The 17,363-nt window shown below is 36.5% G+C and overlaps 1 protein-coding gene across 10 annotated transcripts in view; it reads left to right on the top strand.

Moving 5' to 3' along the window:
• Positions 1-17,363, top strand: part of ENAH (ENAH actin regulator) — a 154,765-nt gene that overhangs the window by 72,894 nt on the left and 64,508 nt on the right. For all 10 annotated transcript variants that reach the window (XM_081221275.1, XM_081221273.1, XM_081221274.1 and 7 more), the window contains exons 2-3: positions 5,232-5,397; positions 14,453-14,630. In XM_081221275.1, coding sequence (XP_081077401.1) covers positions 5,232-5,397; positions 14,453-14,630 — 344 coding nt within the window. The remainder of the gene's footprint in view (positions 1-5,231; positions 5,398-14,452; positions 14,631-17,363) is intronic.

Raw genomic sequence — 17,363 nt, 5'->3', positions numbered from 1 at the left:
TGTGCCTAGGCACTGCATATTCATACTTTCTTTGACAAGTAATGGTTACTTTGAAAGGAAGTTTCTATTTTCAAAAACTTGGCTTTATTGCAATCTCAGTAAACAGCATAGACAAGAATAGCCAAGGGATCCTTACTCTGCTTAAATACCAGGAACCATTTCATTCACAGGTAACCTATAAAAATAAAATTGGGCCAGCATTTTCTACCATCATATATACCTGTTCAGGAAATTTGACTATATTCAGAAATGAATTTTTACAAAGCCACAAAATTGGATTGTAGTGTCACGGTTTTTATACTTTTTAAAAAAAAAACAGCTGTCTTTAGCCTTCTAATGCCATATTTCATTTTTTAAAAAACCAAAATTAACATCAGGAAAATGAGGTATAATCAATTACATATACCATTTGCATTTGGTCATAAAATTAAATTTTTGTTTATAACTAATTTACTGCCTGATCTTCACAAAAGTACAGCTCAGTAATTTACTAATTTAATCTTTTATGTACTTCCTTTACTGGCTCAGAATGTTGAAGGCTTTGACTAGGTACTCATTTTGAGCCTTGTTATAATTCAGATAGAATGATAATATAAAGATTATAAAATTTTTGTCTTTTTTGCTGTGCTTGTTTAGATCTTTATTTTCTTTATTTTTTTCCCCTTTTTGACTCTTCAGTAGCTGTAGTTCTTAAATCTTGCCTTCCTTCCATGTTACTTTTCCCTGAAAAACTGCACGTATGTGAATTTATGAAATTTCATCATTTCAGAAATTCACTCATTGACTTTCTCATCTAAAAATCCTCCTAGATAAAGTTGGAAATTCTTACCAGAAGAACCTCTAAGCTGTCCTGTCACTGCTCTAGTGCTTGTAAATACACCAATGTACAGGCAGTTCTGTTGTGACTCAGGCCAGTCATATAGTCATACATATAAAGCAGGCAGGCTTATAAGTATTTCACTGGGCCAGGGAGAAATGGGGAAAAAAAAAAGTGGGGGCTTCCCTGGTGGCGCAGTGGTTGAGAGTCCGCCTGCCGATGCAGGGGACACAGGTTCGTGCCAGTCCGGGAAGATCCCACATGCCGGGGAGCGGCTGGGCCCGTGAGCCATGGCCACTGAGCCTGCGCCTCCGGAGCCTGTGCTCCGCAACGGGAGAGGCCACAGCGGTGAGAGGCCCGCGTACCGCAAAAAAAAAAAAAAAAAAAAAAAAAAAAGTGGGCAATGTAGAGAATTGTATGGAAAGCTAATTATTATATTTATAGTATATTACATTGTATTTATTTTGAGATTTTTATGTTCCAAAATATCTTCATTTTAGTAAGTTATGGTGGTCCCCTACCTTACCCTGAAATCTCCTACCTGGCAAGTAGGCCAAAATACTGTCAATCCTGTTCTGTATTGATTCATCCAGTCGGTTTTTGAAGTTTATGGGTTTGTGAAATCCAAAACTGGGTACCACTAGCTTATTTTGTGCGTACCTGTAATTTGGAGTTGGTATATTGAGTGGGAGTTTTCTTCTCAAATCAACAGTCTGTTCTCTTATTTTTTTGGTACAAACTGGGTGTCCAGCAATTCAACTGAATTCAAACACTGACTTTCTGGAATTAGTACAAGATGCCATAGGTTGAGGGCTCAGTCCCACAAGACTGCTCCCACTTAGACCTGGCTGCTGTCAACTGAAAAACCAAAAAAGTACAACGTGACAGTAGTGAGTGAAGTAGTGAGTAAGTTTTATCTGGGGCCAAATGGGAACTATAGCCTGGGAGACAGTTTCTCAGAAAGCTCTGGGGAACTGTTCCTAAAAGATAAGGGGGAGGTCAGTATCTTATGTGATTTTGGCGAAGGAGGATCAATCAAGCACACATCTTGGCAGAAGGTTGCAGCTAGTCACGAGGAGCAGATGTCTCTGTTAATGATTTTCGTGCTTTTCTAGATGTGAGAAGATGCAAGAAATTGGGCTCATAAAGTCTTCTGAAAATACCTAACTATCTGAAGGCCTGTTCTGCCAGTTTTTCCTAGAGCACAGAGTGCCTCATTCCTGATCTCCGCCCCAAACTCCTTTCAGGGGGTGTTGAAGGTCAGCGACTCCAGTGGCTTCATGTTTGTAGAACCAGATGGCAAGTGACAATTTTTAGTTGGCACTGCCAGTGGGGTACTTAGGTTACCCACACTTAGGCCCGGCTGACTACAAATTCGGGGGTTCCCAAGACTCCCCTTCGGGCTCAATAATTTGTTTAAATGACTCCCAGAGCTCAGGAAAGTGTTTTACTTACCATTACTGGTTTATCATAAAGGATACAACTCAGAAACAGCCAGGTGGAAGAGATGTATAGGGCAAGGAATAGAGAGCTTCTAGGCCCCTCTCTAGGCATGCCACCCAACCAGCACCTGGATGTGAGCTCGATTGGGTGTTTTTACGGAGATTTCATCATGTAGGCATGATTGATTAAATCATTGGCCATTGTGAGTGAGACTGGTCTCCGGCCCTTCTCTCCTCCCCAGAGGTGGGGAAGGGGTGAGACTGAGCATTTCTACCCTCTGATCTTGGCTTTGATTTTCTGGTACCCAGCCCCCATATGGAAGCCTAGAGTCATCTCATTAGCATACCAAAGACACTCTTACTGCTCAGGAGATGCCAAGGGTTTTAGGAGCTCTGTTCCAGGAACCTGACAAAGACCCAATATTTTTTGTTATACCATAGGATGTGTGTCTCTAGTTGAGGAGAGGTCCTCAGGTGTGTGGAAAGGAATGGAAAGACTTGGCTTGGTCTCTAAGAGCCCACTGGACAGTGCCGTTCCTTCCTGGCTGGGCCTTGATTTGGCTTCTCTGAGTGCCGGATGCCTTGTAGAACTACAGGGTTGTTTGGGGCTTAGCTTGTATCTTCACCGCTTGCCGCATAACCCGCGTGGCTCTGACTATACCTCCAGTAACACTTCAGCTCTTACCCACATCTTATTTTTTTCTCCCCTTTAACCTTGGCTTCTCTTGGTGCTTCTTGGTTTTGTTTAAAGTTAGATTTGTATCCTTAACATCTCAGTTTGAAGATATCTTTTCATCTTCATTAGAAAACTAATCAACCAGTTTTTGTATTTTTGGCGTTTCTTGGCTACTTTGATACGTTCATTTAGAGATGTCTTTGTTTCTGTGGTTATAGGGAAATTGAAGCGACCAGACATTTGCTTGCTGACTAAGTGGTTTATATATATCTTGAATAATTAAGCATTAGTCAGAACTATTCAGTTAACTCGGTGCTTCAGGAATTTGGAATGTCTCCGGCATCCCACTGTAGAGCAATGAGGAAGAAAAAGATGGAGGAGAAAGTTGGGACATTTTATTTAACTCTCCCGGTTTTAGATTTCCTATGTACCGTTTGTAACTTTTTTTTTTTTTTTGAGGCATGGAATGACCTGATTTACAAAATAGGGGTTCAACTATTGCTTTAGCTTCTATGATCCCAGTGGAACTTCTTGAAGAGACATTATTTCTTGAACCTTGGGGAAACATCGTGTATGTCCAAAAACATTCGTTTTGGAACTGGAAAATACTGTTCTGTATTAATTTACAGATTTGTTTATTGAGTTGTTATTTACAGTTAGTTAGTAAATTTGTTTCTTGGATTGTATGCTGTAAGAGGCACTTTGCCTTAGCTTGTTTCTTTCTATAGGGTTATGTAAATTTTGTCCCTTAACAAGTATTTTTGTTGTGAGCGATGAAGAGATTTCAACTGCTGTGCTGACAAAGGCTCTTTAATCAAGCTTTTAAAAATAATTCAAGCTTTAGTCATTGCCTCATTTTTACTCCCAGAGCTAATTTACTAAAAAAAAATTCGGTGCAGCATAAAAATTTAGACAGTACCACTGGGTTTATTTCAGTGTTTGTGCTGCACAGGTATTGTTACAAGTTTTTGTAAGATTTAGCTAATGGAAAATTACAAGCATTTATAACCCCACTGTTCTGGGTGGTTTTATTGCTTGGTGCTGTGACCTCTTTAGGTCTCCCATGATCTTCTGTCATCAAGTCACACAACAAGTCTAGTAAAGCACATACATATACTGTTGAGAGATGGGCCAGAAGTGTGGGTAAGAAGGGAGGGCATGAAAGCGACTGTTTCCCAGGATGTTGGGGAAGAACCCACATGATTTACTGTTTAAAATCTTGAAGGCTAAAATTGGTGGAATGAGCAGTGCTTTCATTAAAAAATGGGGTTGGATGAGCTACTTAGCATCTCCATTAACAGCTGCTTAAGCAAGCGTCAGGATAAGTCTTCTATATGGAGATTGAGTCATTTTAATTCGGTTAATAGCATGGAGTTAATATATCTGTTCTGAAGTTCACTTTTGGTATTTCATTTTTAAAAAATAACATATGGTATAAAATAAAGTAAAATTCCAATCAGTCTTTTTTGCCCAGCATTATTTTGGAATATATTTGAAAGATGAAACTATTGCTTAATATAGAATTAAGATCATCTCTACATTTTATTTATTCATGTATCTCAGTTTCACTTGGTAACAAATAATTAAGATGAAGCTGAGATTTAAAGATTCTATCATGCAGTTGGTCTTCTTTTCTTCAATATTTATTTGTGAAGCTTAGAATTTAACATCTAGAAGAATCCTTAGGAATCATCTTATTTTACTTTTTCATTTTTAAGTGAAGAAATTTGAAACGTAAGATGTTATTATCTTGCCTGAGTGGAGTCAGGGACTACTCAGTCACGGGGCTGTCCATTGATTGCTAGTGGCCACTGCATAGCTCAAGGGGCAGAAGAGCCTAGCAGAATTGGTTACATAGACCTTGAAGCAAGCCTGATGATAAAAGTAATTTTACCAGTAAAGAGAGGTAATCACAAACAGTTCACCAATATTATAAACAGATGTATACAGTTAAATAATGATTAATTTATATTTGTAGTTATATTCAGTTTAATGAACGTATTAGATCCTCAGATTTAGAAGAAAATGTTTCTTATATCTAAGTGCTCTTTGTGGATCCTGATCTCTTTCTGGTCCCTCATTACAGTTCATTTTTGGGTCTGTCTTCCCCATCAGACTCTACCCATAAGAGCAGGAAGCCTCTGTCTTGTTCATTGTTGCTGTTTCTAGCACCCAGTAAAGCACTAATTGTTGACCAACTGTTCGGTTAGCTAACTCTGGTTTATATGGCTATGTGGGAAGCTTAGCATATTTTAAGTATCTTAAAAGTTTGCTTTTCTTCCCCCTCCCACCCCAGTGAACAGAGTATCTGTCAGGCAAGAGCTGCTGTGATGGTTTACGATGATGCCAATAAAAAGTGGGTGCCAGCTGGTGGTTCAACCGGGTTCAGCAGAGTTCATATATATCATCATACAGGCAACAACACATTCAGAGTGGTGGGCAGGAAGATTCAGGACCATCAGGTAAGGGTCTATTAAATTCTTAACGTTATCTAGTATTACACAAGGACTTGATACATTCAGTAAAATAAAGAAGTACTTTAAAATTATAGACAAAAGAGTCTCTGGGAAAAAGGATATAGGTTTGCCTTCCCGCCCTCTCCACCTTTTATAAAGCCTGAATTTAGATGAGGATTTAGAACTAATTGTTCAAGAATATAAATCTGAGTTTTTCAGTTATGAATATTCTTTAGATGCTTTGGCCTTCAAACTAGCTAGGTTTTGGAATCTAAAGTAAATTTAAGACAAACTAAAATGTGAAATACACTTAAATAGCAGAGTGTGTTTAAGGAATTCATTTCCCACCAAAGGTATGGGGTGTGGGATTATAGGAAAGAGTTCAAAATGGAAGTAGTTTCATAAAATATCGTTAAATTCATATACGATAGAAAAATTGTAGGTATTAAGGTTGCCGGAATAGTTAGGCTTTTGTAATTCATGTCTGCCATGACAACTAAGCTTTTACTGATTCCCTGCTCTGGATTTCTTAGAAAGGTGACTGGATTATCTGATTACTTGAGTTCTTGGGCCTTAACAGATCAGGAGCAGTAGATAGAGGAAAATACAAATAGGGTCTTGCTAGCATTAAGTATATGCTAATAGCAGTGAGGACTTTTATAAAGAACAGATTTACAAAATACTTTTTTTTGGCTCTGGTAAGATGGTAAAATCAACCAGTATTAAACATATGCAGGGAAAATGTAACACATTTCCAGCTGAGTTCTTACTAAAGAAAGGTAGGTCCCTGCATTTCCACTAGGAGACAGGGTGGTGTAGTGTGGGGTGGCCAGATGCTGCAGCAGCCCTGTGTTTTGGGATGGAGATTATGAACTGGTAGTATCCAGGGACTTAGATTTTGTGGCCTGTGAGAGGCTGGGCCTTGAAACCAGTATCTCTACATAAAGCTGAGCCTCTTCAAGGGGCTGCACACCATAAAAAGAGGACTTAGAAAAATCCTCCTAATCAGCACAGGTAGGCAAAGGAGTTTGTTTCTGTCTGAGCTGGTTTAGGAGCTCCTCTTAAAAATGGGAACCTCCAACTTCACTTACACAACTCCAGTCAAGAAATTAACCGATACTGGTTGCAGGCCAGTGAAACTCCTAGGGCACCTGGCAAAAACAAATGCATTGCTCCCCTGGAGAGGAACTTCTAAAGACCTGAATCAGTTTGCTGAAAGGCAGGTCACTGAATTTAGCAAGTTTAACCGTTAGTACTAACTGTCCCAGCCTGCCCTCTGTCCTCTCAGGCTCCCTTCTCTTTCCCGTGCCCTCGCCCCCTACCCTGTTCTTCCTCCTCCCTAGCCTCCCTCCTTTTGCTCTCTGTGCCTGTTGCTCAGCCCTTCTCTGGTCTCCAGTCTCTGTACCAAGAACCCTCTCTCCCTGGGGGGGGGGTATCCAGGTCATTCTGAGTACTTTCTCTCCCCTTTGTCTTTCCTCCAGCAAAGTGAGTTAGGCCAGAGACAAATTGAATACTTCCTAAGATGCTACTATAGAGAAAAACTGGAAACTGGACAACTAGAACTTTGTAGAAATTATTGAACATTTTAAACACAACATTCCAAACTAGTAGCTGTAAAATAAATTTTTGGTAAATTCAGTGAATTGGTCATTTGATAACACTGATGAACAAACCTAAAAGTATCTAAATATTGGCAAAAAAGAAAATGAATATTTAAAAATAATTGGGTCAAATCATTATTTATAAACTTGAATATAATTATACGTCAGTTATACCTCAGCTGAAAAAAAATTAGAAATCTGTGTAAGTCAGCAAATTTCCACATGAAATACTGAAATTTTTATTCATAAGAGAAGTAAACTATCCTATGACTTCCAGTTTTGACAAATGGAGTGTTTCTTAAAATACTGGAAATTTAAAAACACACTTCTAAATAATTTGTGACACTAAGATGAAACCATTATGAAGATTAGAAAATGTTTAAAAATTTAAAAAAACCAACCTGGATCTGAGTGACAAGATATTACATATAGAAACCTGTGGGATGTCTAAGTTGTCCTTAGATGGACCACCCACCCCCTGTCCCCCCGTTTATTCTCATATCTGCAAATCTGTTTCTGTTTTGTCATGTTTGTTCATTTGTTTTGTTTTTTAGATGCCTCATGTAAGTGAAATCATAGCGTATTTGTCTTTCTTTGTCTGACTTTTTCAGCATGATACCCTCTAGGTAGGTGGACAAATCTTAATGGCATATAATAAGCAAACCCAAAAAAGCAGAAGGAAATACTAAAAATAAAAGAAAAAAATAACTAAATAATAAATAGAAATTATTAACACAAAAGCTGCTTCCCTGAATAAATTGACAGATTCAAACAAAAAAATTAAAAGTTAAATAAACAGTATTAGGGTTGGAAAGAGATATCACTATAGTTATAGTAAGGAAATAAATTATAATATTATGAACAGCTTTACACTAATAAATGGACCATTTTGTAGAAAAATATAATTTACAACACCTGGCAGAAAAGTATAGAAACATAATAGACCTCAATCATAAAATGTATCAGTAGTTAATAATCTACCCCAAAAAAATTTTTAAAAAGGGCATCCAGAGCATTTATAAACAAAATCTAAAAACCTTCAAGCTATTACCTGTTTTATGCAAACGGTTCTAAAGAAGAGTGTTTTATGAGGCTAGTATAATTTTGATATCTGAGACATAGAAGAGCCATTTGAGAGAGGAAAACGTATAAGCATGTTTCACTTAAGAACATTGATATAGATATAAAACTCCTCAATAAGATATTAGCTGACCAAATGCAACAATGTATATGGGGAAAAAAAAGACCACCACTTGACCAAATAGGATTTTTCTCTTTATCTCAGTAATGTAAAGGTAGTTTAACATTAGATAACCTATTAATTTGCTAGGAGAAAACCTATAAGAAACAAGAGTCTCAGGAAAAACATTGATAAAATTAAAATCCATACATAATAATTCTCAGCATGTTTGGCATAAAAATGAGTTTTCTTAAGCTGATATGGATGAATAATATAAACATATAGGAAACATCTTACAAGATAGTTCAATGTTGGAAGGATTTCCATTAAACTCAGGAATAAGTTTGAGGATTTCAGCTTTAATCATCTTCATTTAGTATTGCAGAAGAGGCAACCTAGTAATATGAAGAAATGGAAGCAATAAGGATTGAAAAGGAAGAAACAGAACTGACCTTATTCGCTGATGATATAATTGTCTACATAAAAAATTCCCAAGAGTATCTGCAGATAAAATACTAGAACTAATAAGATTGTTCAGGAAGGTTGCTGGATATAACATCAGTATATAAAAATCAGTAGCATTTGGGCCTCCCTGGTGGCGCAGTGGTTGAGAGTCTGCCTGCCAATGCAGGAGACCACGGGTTCGAGCCCTGGTACGGGAAGATCCCACATGCCGCAGAGCGACTGGGCCCGTGAGCCACAGCTACTGAGCCTGTGCGTCTGGAACCTGTGCTCTGCAACAAGAGAGGCCACGATAGTGAGAGGCCCGCGCACCGCGATGAAGAGTGGCCCCTGCTTGCTGCAACTAGAGAAAGCCGTCGCGCAGAAACGAAGACCCAACGCAGCCGAAAATAAATAAATAATTTTAAAAATCAGTAGCATTTTTGGAGAACTAACGATAAGCAAATTGAAAATATAATTTTATATAGATACTGCTTAAAGTAACAAAAATGATAAAGTACCTAAGAATAAATCTAATAAATAATTGGTTTCTTTTCATTCCAGAGTACCTTTTTTCATTTCTTAATGGTTATCAGTCTGTTCTAAGTAGAAACATATTAGTATAATTTATTAAACAACATCTAAACTTTCTGTACTAAGAGCCATTAAAAAAAATGACCCACCATTTATTTGTAAAATTGAGTATGTACAAATTATATACATATATATGAAAAGCTACCCTTTTTCTCCGTAATACTTGAGTGCTTATTATGTTCTAGGCATTATAGTTAGGTTTTATATAGATAATAATTCCTGACCTTGAAGAACAATGCAGTAAAGAATGGGATATTATGCATGTAAGGAAAACAGCACAGTTAGTTGTTTCATTTATGACAAATCATTGCACAGCGAGGGCATAAAAGAATGATCACCTTGTTGAGAAGATGGGGAAGAGGGTTGTGGATGACTTCAGAGACAAGATAAGCTATTGAGCCACGTCAGAAGGAAGTGTAGATGTTTAACTGCACGGTTTAATCTGTTATGATCAGGCTAAAAATGGATGGGTGTGCGCAGGATGGAAATCACTAATCTAGATGCAAGCTCATTGGGTTTGAAGTATTAGGATTATGAAGAAGTCCAAACCTGATAACATCCTTAGTGAATATCCAATAAACAGTTATTATTAAATGAAGGTATGTGCATGCCCCTTGACTTTGAAAGCTTTTTGAGATTATACAGCTTTTGTGTGTGTGTGTGTGTGGTATCAGGCCTCTCACTGTTGTGGCCTCTCCCGTTGCGGAGCACAGGCTCCGGACGCGCAGGCTCAGCGGCCATGGCTCACGGGTCTAGCTGCTCCGCGGCATGTGGGATCTTTCCGGACCGGGGCACGAACCCGTGTCCCCTGCATTGGCAGGCAGACTCTCAACCACTGCACCACCAGGGAAGCCCCGAGATTATACAGCTTTGTCAATTCTTGAAAGTTAGAATCGAATGAAATAATTTGTTCACATTTTAAAATTTCTATATTGGAAAAAGTGAACTAATGATTTAGATAAAATTCTGTTTTGATTCCAGTAATATTTTCCTCAACTTTTTCTAATATTCCATCACTGAACAAGTTGAAAAAGTGAACATAACTATCTTTTTTGCCTGCCCTTTTAACCTATTTGCCAAGCAGGGATATATATAGATTTGCCTTAAAATTTGGTTTATAATTTTCTGGTAATGTTACATTCTAGCTTTGGGTTTCTAGTAGCTAAGGATTTGTGACCTCCCTACCCCCCAGCCCGATATGTATAGAAATCATATGGTAAGAGGCGATCATATCTTTTTAATTGTAGTAAAAATAACAAAATTTACTATTTTAACCATTCTAAATGCACAGTTCAGTGGCATTAAATACATTCATATAGTTGTGCTGCAACCATCACTGCTGTTCATCTCCAGAACTTTTTCATCCTCCCAAACTGAAACTCTGAACCCTTTAAACAATAATTTTCCATTTCCTTCTACCCATAACCCCTGGCAACCTCCATTCTCCATTCTATTTTTATGAATTTTACTATTCTAGGCATTTCAAATAATTGGAATCATACAGTATTTGACCTTTTATATCTGGCTTATTTCACTTAGCATAACATCTTTAAGTGGTCATATTTTAAAAATTACTGTCAAGTTTGGAAATTGATGGATGAGGTAATTTAGACAGAGGCTCTCTCTGTGAACCAAAACAATTGGACAGAATATTTAAAAGAAAAAAGTCTATTTGGAGAGCTTACGTGGCAGTGAAGAATTATGGGTCCATGACCTAAAAGCAGAAAGAACCAGAGAAGTGAGCCCAGCTTGGGACGTATGTTTACCTGGAAGCACATATCAGTTTTGAAAGAGGGGACTGAGTAGCTGAACAGAGCTTTTGGCAGACTCCTGAGACTAGTAGAACAAAAATTGTAAGTTAGGGCCTGCTAATGAGGGGAGGGTTGTCTTGGTAATCCCTCAGGCCATGATTTGGGACCCAGAAGCCCCATACCCTGGGGAAGAAGTTAGACTCATAAGTAGACTGGAATTTATAGGAACTGATACTCAGCCTCTAATGACATTTTAAACACTTTTGGATTAAGGTAATTTGAGATTGTTAGTTTCCCTAGCTGCTTGTCAGAAACAAATGTAAATCTTCCCTGGAAAAATATAACATCATTGTAGGCCTCAAAATTTCCATATAGTTGTCCATAGACAATGTCTGGCATTCAGTCAGAATAACCAGAATGCTACCAGACAAGAGGAACACTAATAGAACAGACCCACTGGGAATCCAGTTAATGGGATTACCAGAAATTGACTTTAAAATAACTGTGCTTAATATATTCAAGGAAATAAAAGATAAGATTGAGAATTTCAGTAGAGAACTGGAAACTTTTGAAAAAAGGGCCAAATGGAAATGTTGGAATTGAAAAATAAAATAACTGCTATTAACAACTCAGTGATGGGTTCTACAACAAATTAGAAACCACTAAAAAGAATTAGTAAACTGGAATATGTCAGAAGGAAATATTCAGTCCGAAGCTGTGATGTTCTGAGAGAGAAAAATATGGACATATGAAAAAGCTTAAGAGACATAGGAAATACAGTAAAAAAGTATAAGGTATACACATACGTTATTGGAGTCCCAGAGGAGAGGAGAATGGGGCAGGAGCAGTAATTGAAGACATAATAGTGAACAAGAATTTTCAGAAGTGATGAAAGGACATCAACTTAGAAATGCTGTAAATCTTAAATGGGATAAATACAAAGAAAACCACATATAAACCCATCATATTAAAATCACTGTAAACTAAATTCAAGGTGAAACTCTTTAAAGCAATCAGTGAAAAAAGGACAACTTTAAAGAAGCAACAATAAACTGTCAGCTGACTTCTCAGTAGAAACAACAAAAACTTAAGAGGCAGATTGCAAAGAACTAAAAATAAGTGGCCACTTAAAGTTCCAAACCTGATACAAATAGTCTTCAAAAATCAAGGTGAAACAAAGATATTTTCTTACAAACCAAAATGGAGATAATTCATCACCAGGAGATCTGCTTTGAATGAAATTCTAAAGGTGTTCTTCAAGATCAGAAATGGTCCAAACAGAAGCTTGGAGAGGGCAGAAGGAATAAAAAGCAATAGAAAATGTAACTATTGGGTAAATCTTAAATGATCATCTACCGTATAAGACTACTAATAATGTTTTATGGGGTTTAAAATGTCAGTGGAATTAAAACACCTGATAAAACTAGTGTAGGACTCCTAGGATGGGCATTGGAAGAAAGGGAATGTTATTGGAGATAAAATAAGTCCTTGTATTGTTGAGGTAAAGATAAAAATACTAGTTTTTATTTGTCTTTGATAAGTTTAAGGTACCTGTTGTAATCTCTAGGGCAACCACTAAAACAACAGTGAAAACATGTATAACTAGCAAGCTAATAGAGGGGACAATAATAAACAACTCTAAAAGAAGGTATGATAGATTCAGACCCAAAATTATATATAATTTACATTAAATGTAAATGGACTGAACACTACAATTAAAAGAGACTGGCAGATTGGATAAATAACACAAAATTGATAGTATAAAATTATAGCTGCACACAAAGGACTGAGAACAGCCAAGGCAATACTGAGGAGAACAATAAAGTAGGAGGACATGCTCTAGTGTCTATCAAGACTTACTATAAAGCTGCAATAATTAAGACACTGATGTTGGCTCAAAGATAGGCATATTGGCTAGTAGAACAAAATAGAGCCATTTAGTCACTTCATTTATGAAAAAGGTAAACCTGCAGCAAGTTAATAGTGCTGCATCAACTGGACAGCCATATTGAAACGAAAAGGAAACTTGAACCTTATATCATACCATAGGCATAAATCAATTCCAGTTGGATTGGAGATATAAATATGAAAGTTAATACAATAAAGCTTCTATAAAATAATAGGGGGATGATATTTTCATGACTTGGGATTGAGAAACATTTCTTAAACAGGTTACAAAAAAGCATTAACTATAAAGAAAAAGATTGTGAATTTGGACTGAATAAAAGTTAAGAACTCCTGTTCATCAAAAGACACCATTCAGAGAGTGAAAAGGCAAGTCACAAAATGGAAGAAGTATTTGTAACACATAACTGATGATCCCAACAGTGAGATCATCCAGAGTATGTAAAGGACTCTTAGAAATCAATAAAGAAAAAGATGGACAACTCAGTAGGAAAATGGGCAAGAGATTTAATTTAAGCAGGTATTCATAAAAGAAGATCTCTAGATGGCCATTAAAACGTGAAAAGGTGCTAAATCTCAATCTTAATCAGGGAAATGCTAACTAGAACCTCAACGATGTAGTATTAATACCCAGCAGAATTGCTGAAGTGAAGACTGACTATGCAAATTACAATGTGTACTGTATGTGCAGGTGTGCAAGCTCTTGTATACTGCTGGGGGAGTGAAAATTGATAAGACCGATTTGGAAAGCTACTTTGAGTTTTCTACTGAAGTTGAACATATGTATGGCTTGTAACAGTTCCACTCCTGGGTATGTGCCCAACAGAAATGTGTGCTCATTTGGTGGACATTTGGTAGGATGTTTATAACATTGTTATTTTTAGTAACACCAAGCTGGAAATAATCCAGATGTTCATTAATGGGAAAATGGGTGAATAAACATGATTTGTACAATGGGATACCATAGAGCAATGAAAAAGAATAAACCACAAGTACATGCAACAAATAGATACCTCTCATAAATAATTTTGAGGGAAAGATGGCAGATAAATTACAATATGTATTGTGTAACTCCATTTATATAAAATCCCAAAACCTACAAAACTGATCTTTGATGTTAGAGGTAGGACTAATACCTTTTGGGAGGCAGGAGGAGTTGAGGAGGAGGTTTCTGATGTTAACGTCCTATTTCTTGATTAGGGTTTTGGCTACATGGGAGCAATCACTGAGATACATGCTTATGTTTTATACACTTTCTGAATTTATAATACCTCAGTAAACATGTTCAAATATATATAATGAGGGATATAGATTTTCTTTCATTTTGCTGATTTACTCTTTTAAGGCCAGACCTTTGTAACTATCAGACAGCCTAACGTCCATCAGAATGTTACTTCTGCAGACTAATTTTACCCTAGATGATTGTTTTAACCATTTTTTGCCAAGGTGTGTCAGGAGCAGGTTTGAATGAATATGTCCAATCAGGCTTTGTTGACGTTGATTTTGCCAGTTGTTTGCCAAATATTTTGCCAAATATTTTATATTTGCCAGTTATTAGCTTGACTATAAAAAGAATTACTGTCTTTTAGGTCGTGATAAATTGTGCCATTCCTAAAGGGTTGAAGTACAATCAAGCTACACAGACCTTCCACCAATGGCGGGATGCTAGACAGGTGTATGGTCTTAACTTTGGCAGCAAAGAAGATGCCAATGTCTTCGCAAGTGCCATGATGCATGCCTTAGAAGTGTTGAATTCACAGGAAACAGGTAGGGTGTCCTCTGGTTACTTGTTTTCTTGAACTGAAGTGTCATGTATATGTTAAACCAAATCTTTTCTGACCAACTTTTAAATCATGTATGTATTTGAAGTGATTATTGAATTCCTCTTGTTTTCTACAAAAATGTGAACTTTTGGTTGTTGATGATAAACATATACTATAAAAGGATAATCTTATGAGACTGTTAGTAGTTAGTAATTTTTTAACCTTCTCATTTGAAGTTATTTAGTTTGTTTATTCCGATCTAGAACCTCAACTTTCATTGCAAGGACAGGAGACCCAGAGAATATACAGTGGATTGAATATGCATATTTGTCATCATCTTATTTTTTATGAAAAAACACATGTTTTCTCAAACATGTTTTTTAAGCCACTACTGAACTTCAAGTAGGACTGTCTACTTCCTAGTAGATAAAAATTCCATTCTAAAAGTTGTTTAAAGATTTTTTGGAGTGCCCTCAGGTGGTACAAGCCATGAATTGCATGTCCTCTGACACCATCGTGGTCAGAAAGATGTGTAGAATTAATTCACATTATTTAAAAAAAATACAGGATTTAAAACTGTGTATGTATCAGAGGTGAGCTCTGTTTTTATTTTGGCTTAAAAAAATAGGAAAAACTATACCAATTTGTGGTTCTCTCTTTGGGGAGATAGATTTTATAATCAGAAAATTAAGGTTATAATAAAACAACACATATGATTACTCTTGCCTTTGTGTATTTAGTAGCAATCTTATTGATATAAGCATGCCATAAATAAAATTTATTTATATATTTTAAGAGGAAGGACTTATATAGTTACATTAAAATTTGGTATTTTGTTGAAGGTATAGAATTTCAAAACCTGTTATAGATACTTTAAATTTTATACCTTGCCCTATTCTAAAAAGGATTGAAACATCTAGCCCATGTGTTAGTCTATTTCACATCTGAATTTCAAAGTAAGAAAGCCCTTTTGAATCTTGCTAAAACTACATTATGCCTATAGGTGGTTTATATTAGATTTTCTTTTGAGGAAATTAGTATCTCTATAAATAATTTGTACATAATTCTCATATCTTATCTATTTTGAGAAAATAAATCACTGGAACTTCTTTTGGTTTGTCAGTAAGTCCAGAAAATAGCATAGAAAAGTCTGCTCTTATGTACAGTCTTGTATGTAGATCATCTAAGTCACTGTACTTTTCTTTCAGGCATCAGTATTTTATCAACATTCTCCTGTAGGTATAGAATTGCTTTTCTGTTGCCATAGTTTTACCATAAGGAAGCAACTCTAATTGTGGTTCTTAATATCTTAATTAAATAGATCAACTACATAATAAATAAAGGATCAAAGTTTAGATCTAAGAGCATATGTATGACAATGACGTTTGGCTTCTCCATGTTTGGAACAATGTAACATTACTTTTATTTCTGAACCTTCAGAAGAGTATCCATGGATATTGGGAATTAAATGTTACTAATTTAAAGTGGTTAAAATTATTATTGTTCATCTTGTCATCAGTTTTTTTAACCAATTGGAAAAGATTGTTTTTATCGGTGTATAGTCATATAATTTGTTTTCAAAATGCAAATGCTAACTAATGTTTTTTCCTTCTGATCTTGATCTTTTGAAATTAATGAGTCTTAATGTGGAGAGACTCAATTACATTCTCTATTGTAATTTCCACATTATAGAAAGTTTAGTAAATGGGGAGATCGCCCATCATCTCATTAGCTACACAAGCATTTTGGTAAGGCAGAAAAATTGAATAGATTCTTCTCAGATAATTTTGAAGCTTTATTCTCTTCTCTGTCACAGTCTCAACTTATCATGGGCTGAGGAAAGAGAGAGAATGGTGGAAGAAGTTGGTCCATCCTAGCCATCTCCTTGCATCATGGCCCCAGTCACTGGCAAAGGAACTTTTGGTTCTGTAGCTTTTTCATCAGAGAAGACAAAGAAAACATATAAAATGGCTGATGTTCTTTATAATCTGATTTCTTTAGGAAATGACTGTTTTTGTAAATTACTGTAGTTAAACACTGTCTCTGATTTTTGATAGCATAATTGGCTTGGCAGTGGAGGCATAGGAGGGTTTAGATGATATGAATCAGAAGTGTCCTCGGGAAAGGGTATAAACTTTTCTATAGACCTCTGAAGTAGGATAGGAATGTACCCCACCCCAGAGTTATTTAGTGGGCCCCTCCTATCCACCTAAACAAACATACCCAATAATGTCACCTCTCATCTTGAACATCTTTTCCCCTTCCACAGCTGTTTGCTTTGGGTTCATAGCCAATTTCTTGCTAAAACCATCTATTCTCTTCTTGCCAAAACCAAGTTGGGAAAGCTTAACTCTTGCATGTCCCTCCCTAAGCAAACAGTGTACCCCATAAATCTCTGATCAGAAGTGAAAGAAACAAACTTATTCATAAAGGTAAAGTAACTACAGCTGTTAGTCTTTTTTACTTAGTGTTTTATCACTTTTTAAAAACAGTTTTCCATATTGAATGCTTCTGGCTTTTTTGTTTACTAGGTGTTAATGTATTATTCGTTGAATATTGGTTAGTCCTTCTTTAGTGGTGTTCAGGCATTTTTAAGTTATGGACACCCTTGTTCAAACAAAATATTTTTCAGATGCTCAGTTCATATACAGACCCCTCCCCACAAAACAGAGCTTCTCTGATTAATGTGGGAGTTGGAAGCCCATAACCACTGGGGCACCCATGTACCCTAGAGCAG

This window comes from Mesoplodon bidens, assembly GCF_964165515.1.
Source record: "Mesoplodon bidens genome assembly, chromosome: 2".
Taxonomy (NCBI): domain Eukaryota; kingdom Metazoa; phylum Chordata; class Mammalia; order Artiodactyla; family Ziphiidae; genus Mesoplodon; species Mesoplodon bidens.
This window is presented reverse-complemented; position numbering and strand designations above follow the sequence as displayed.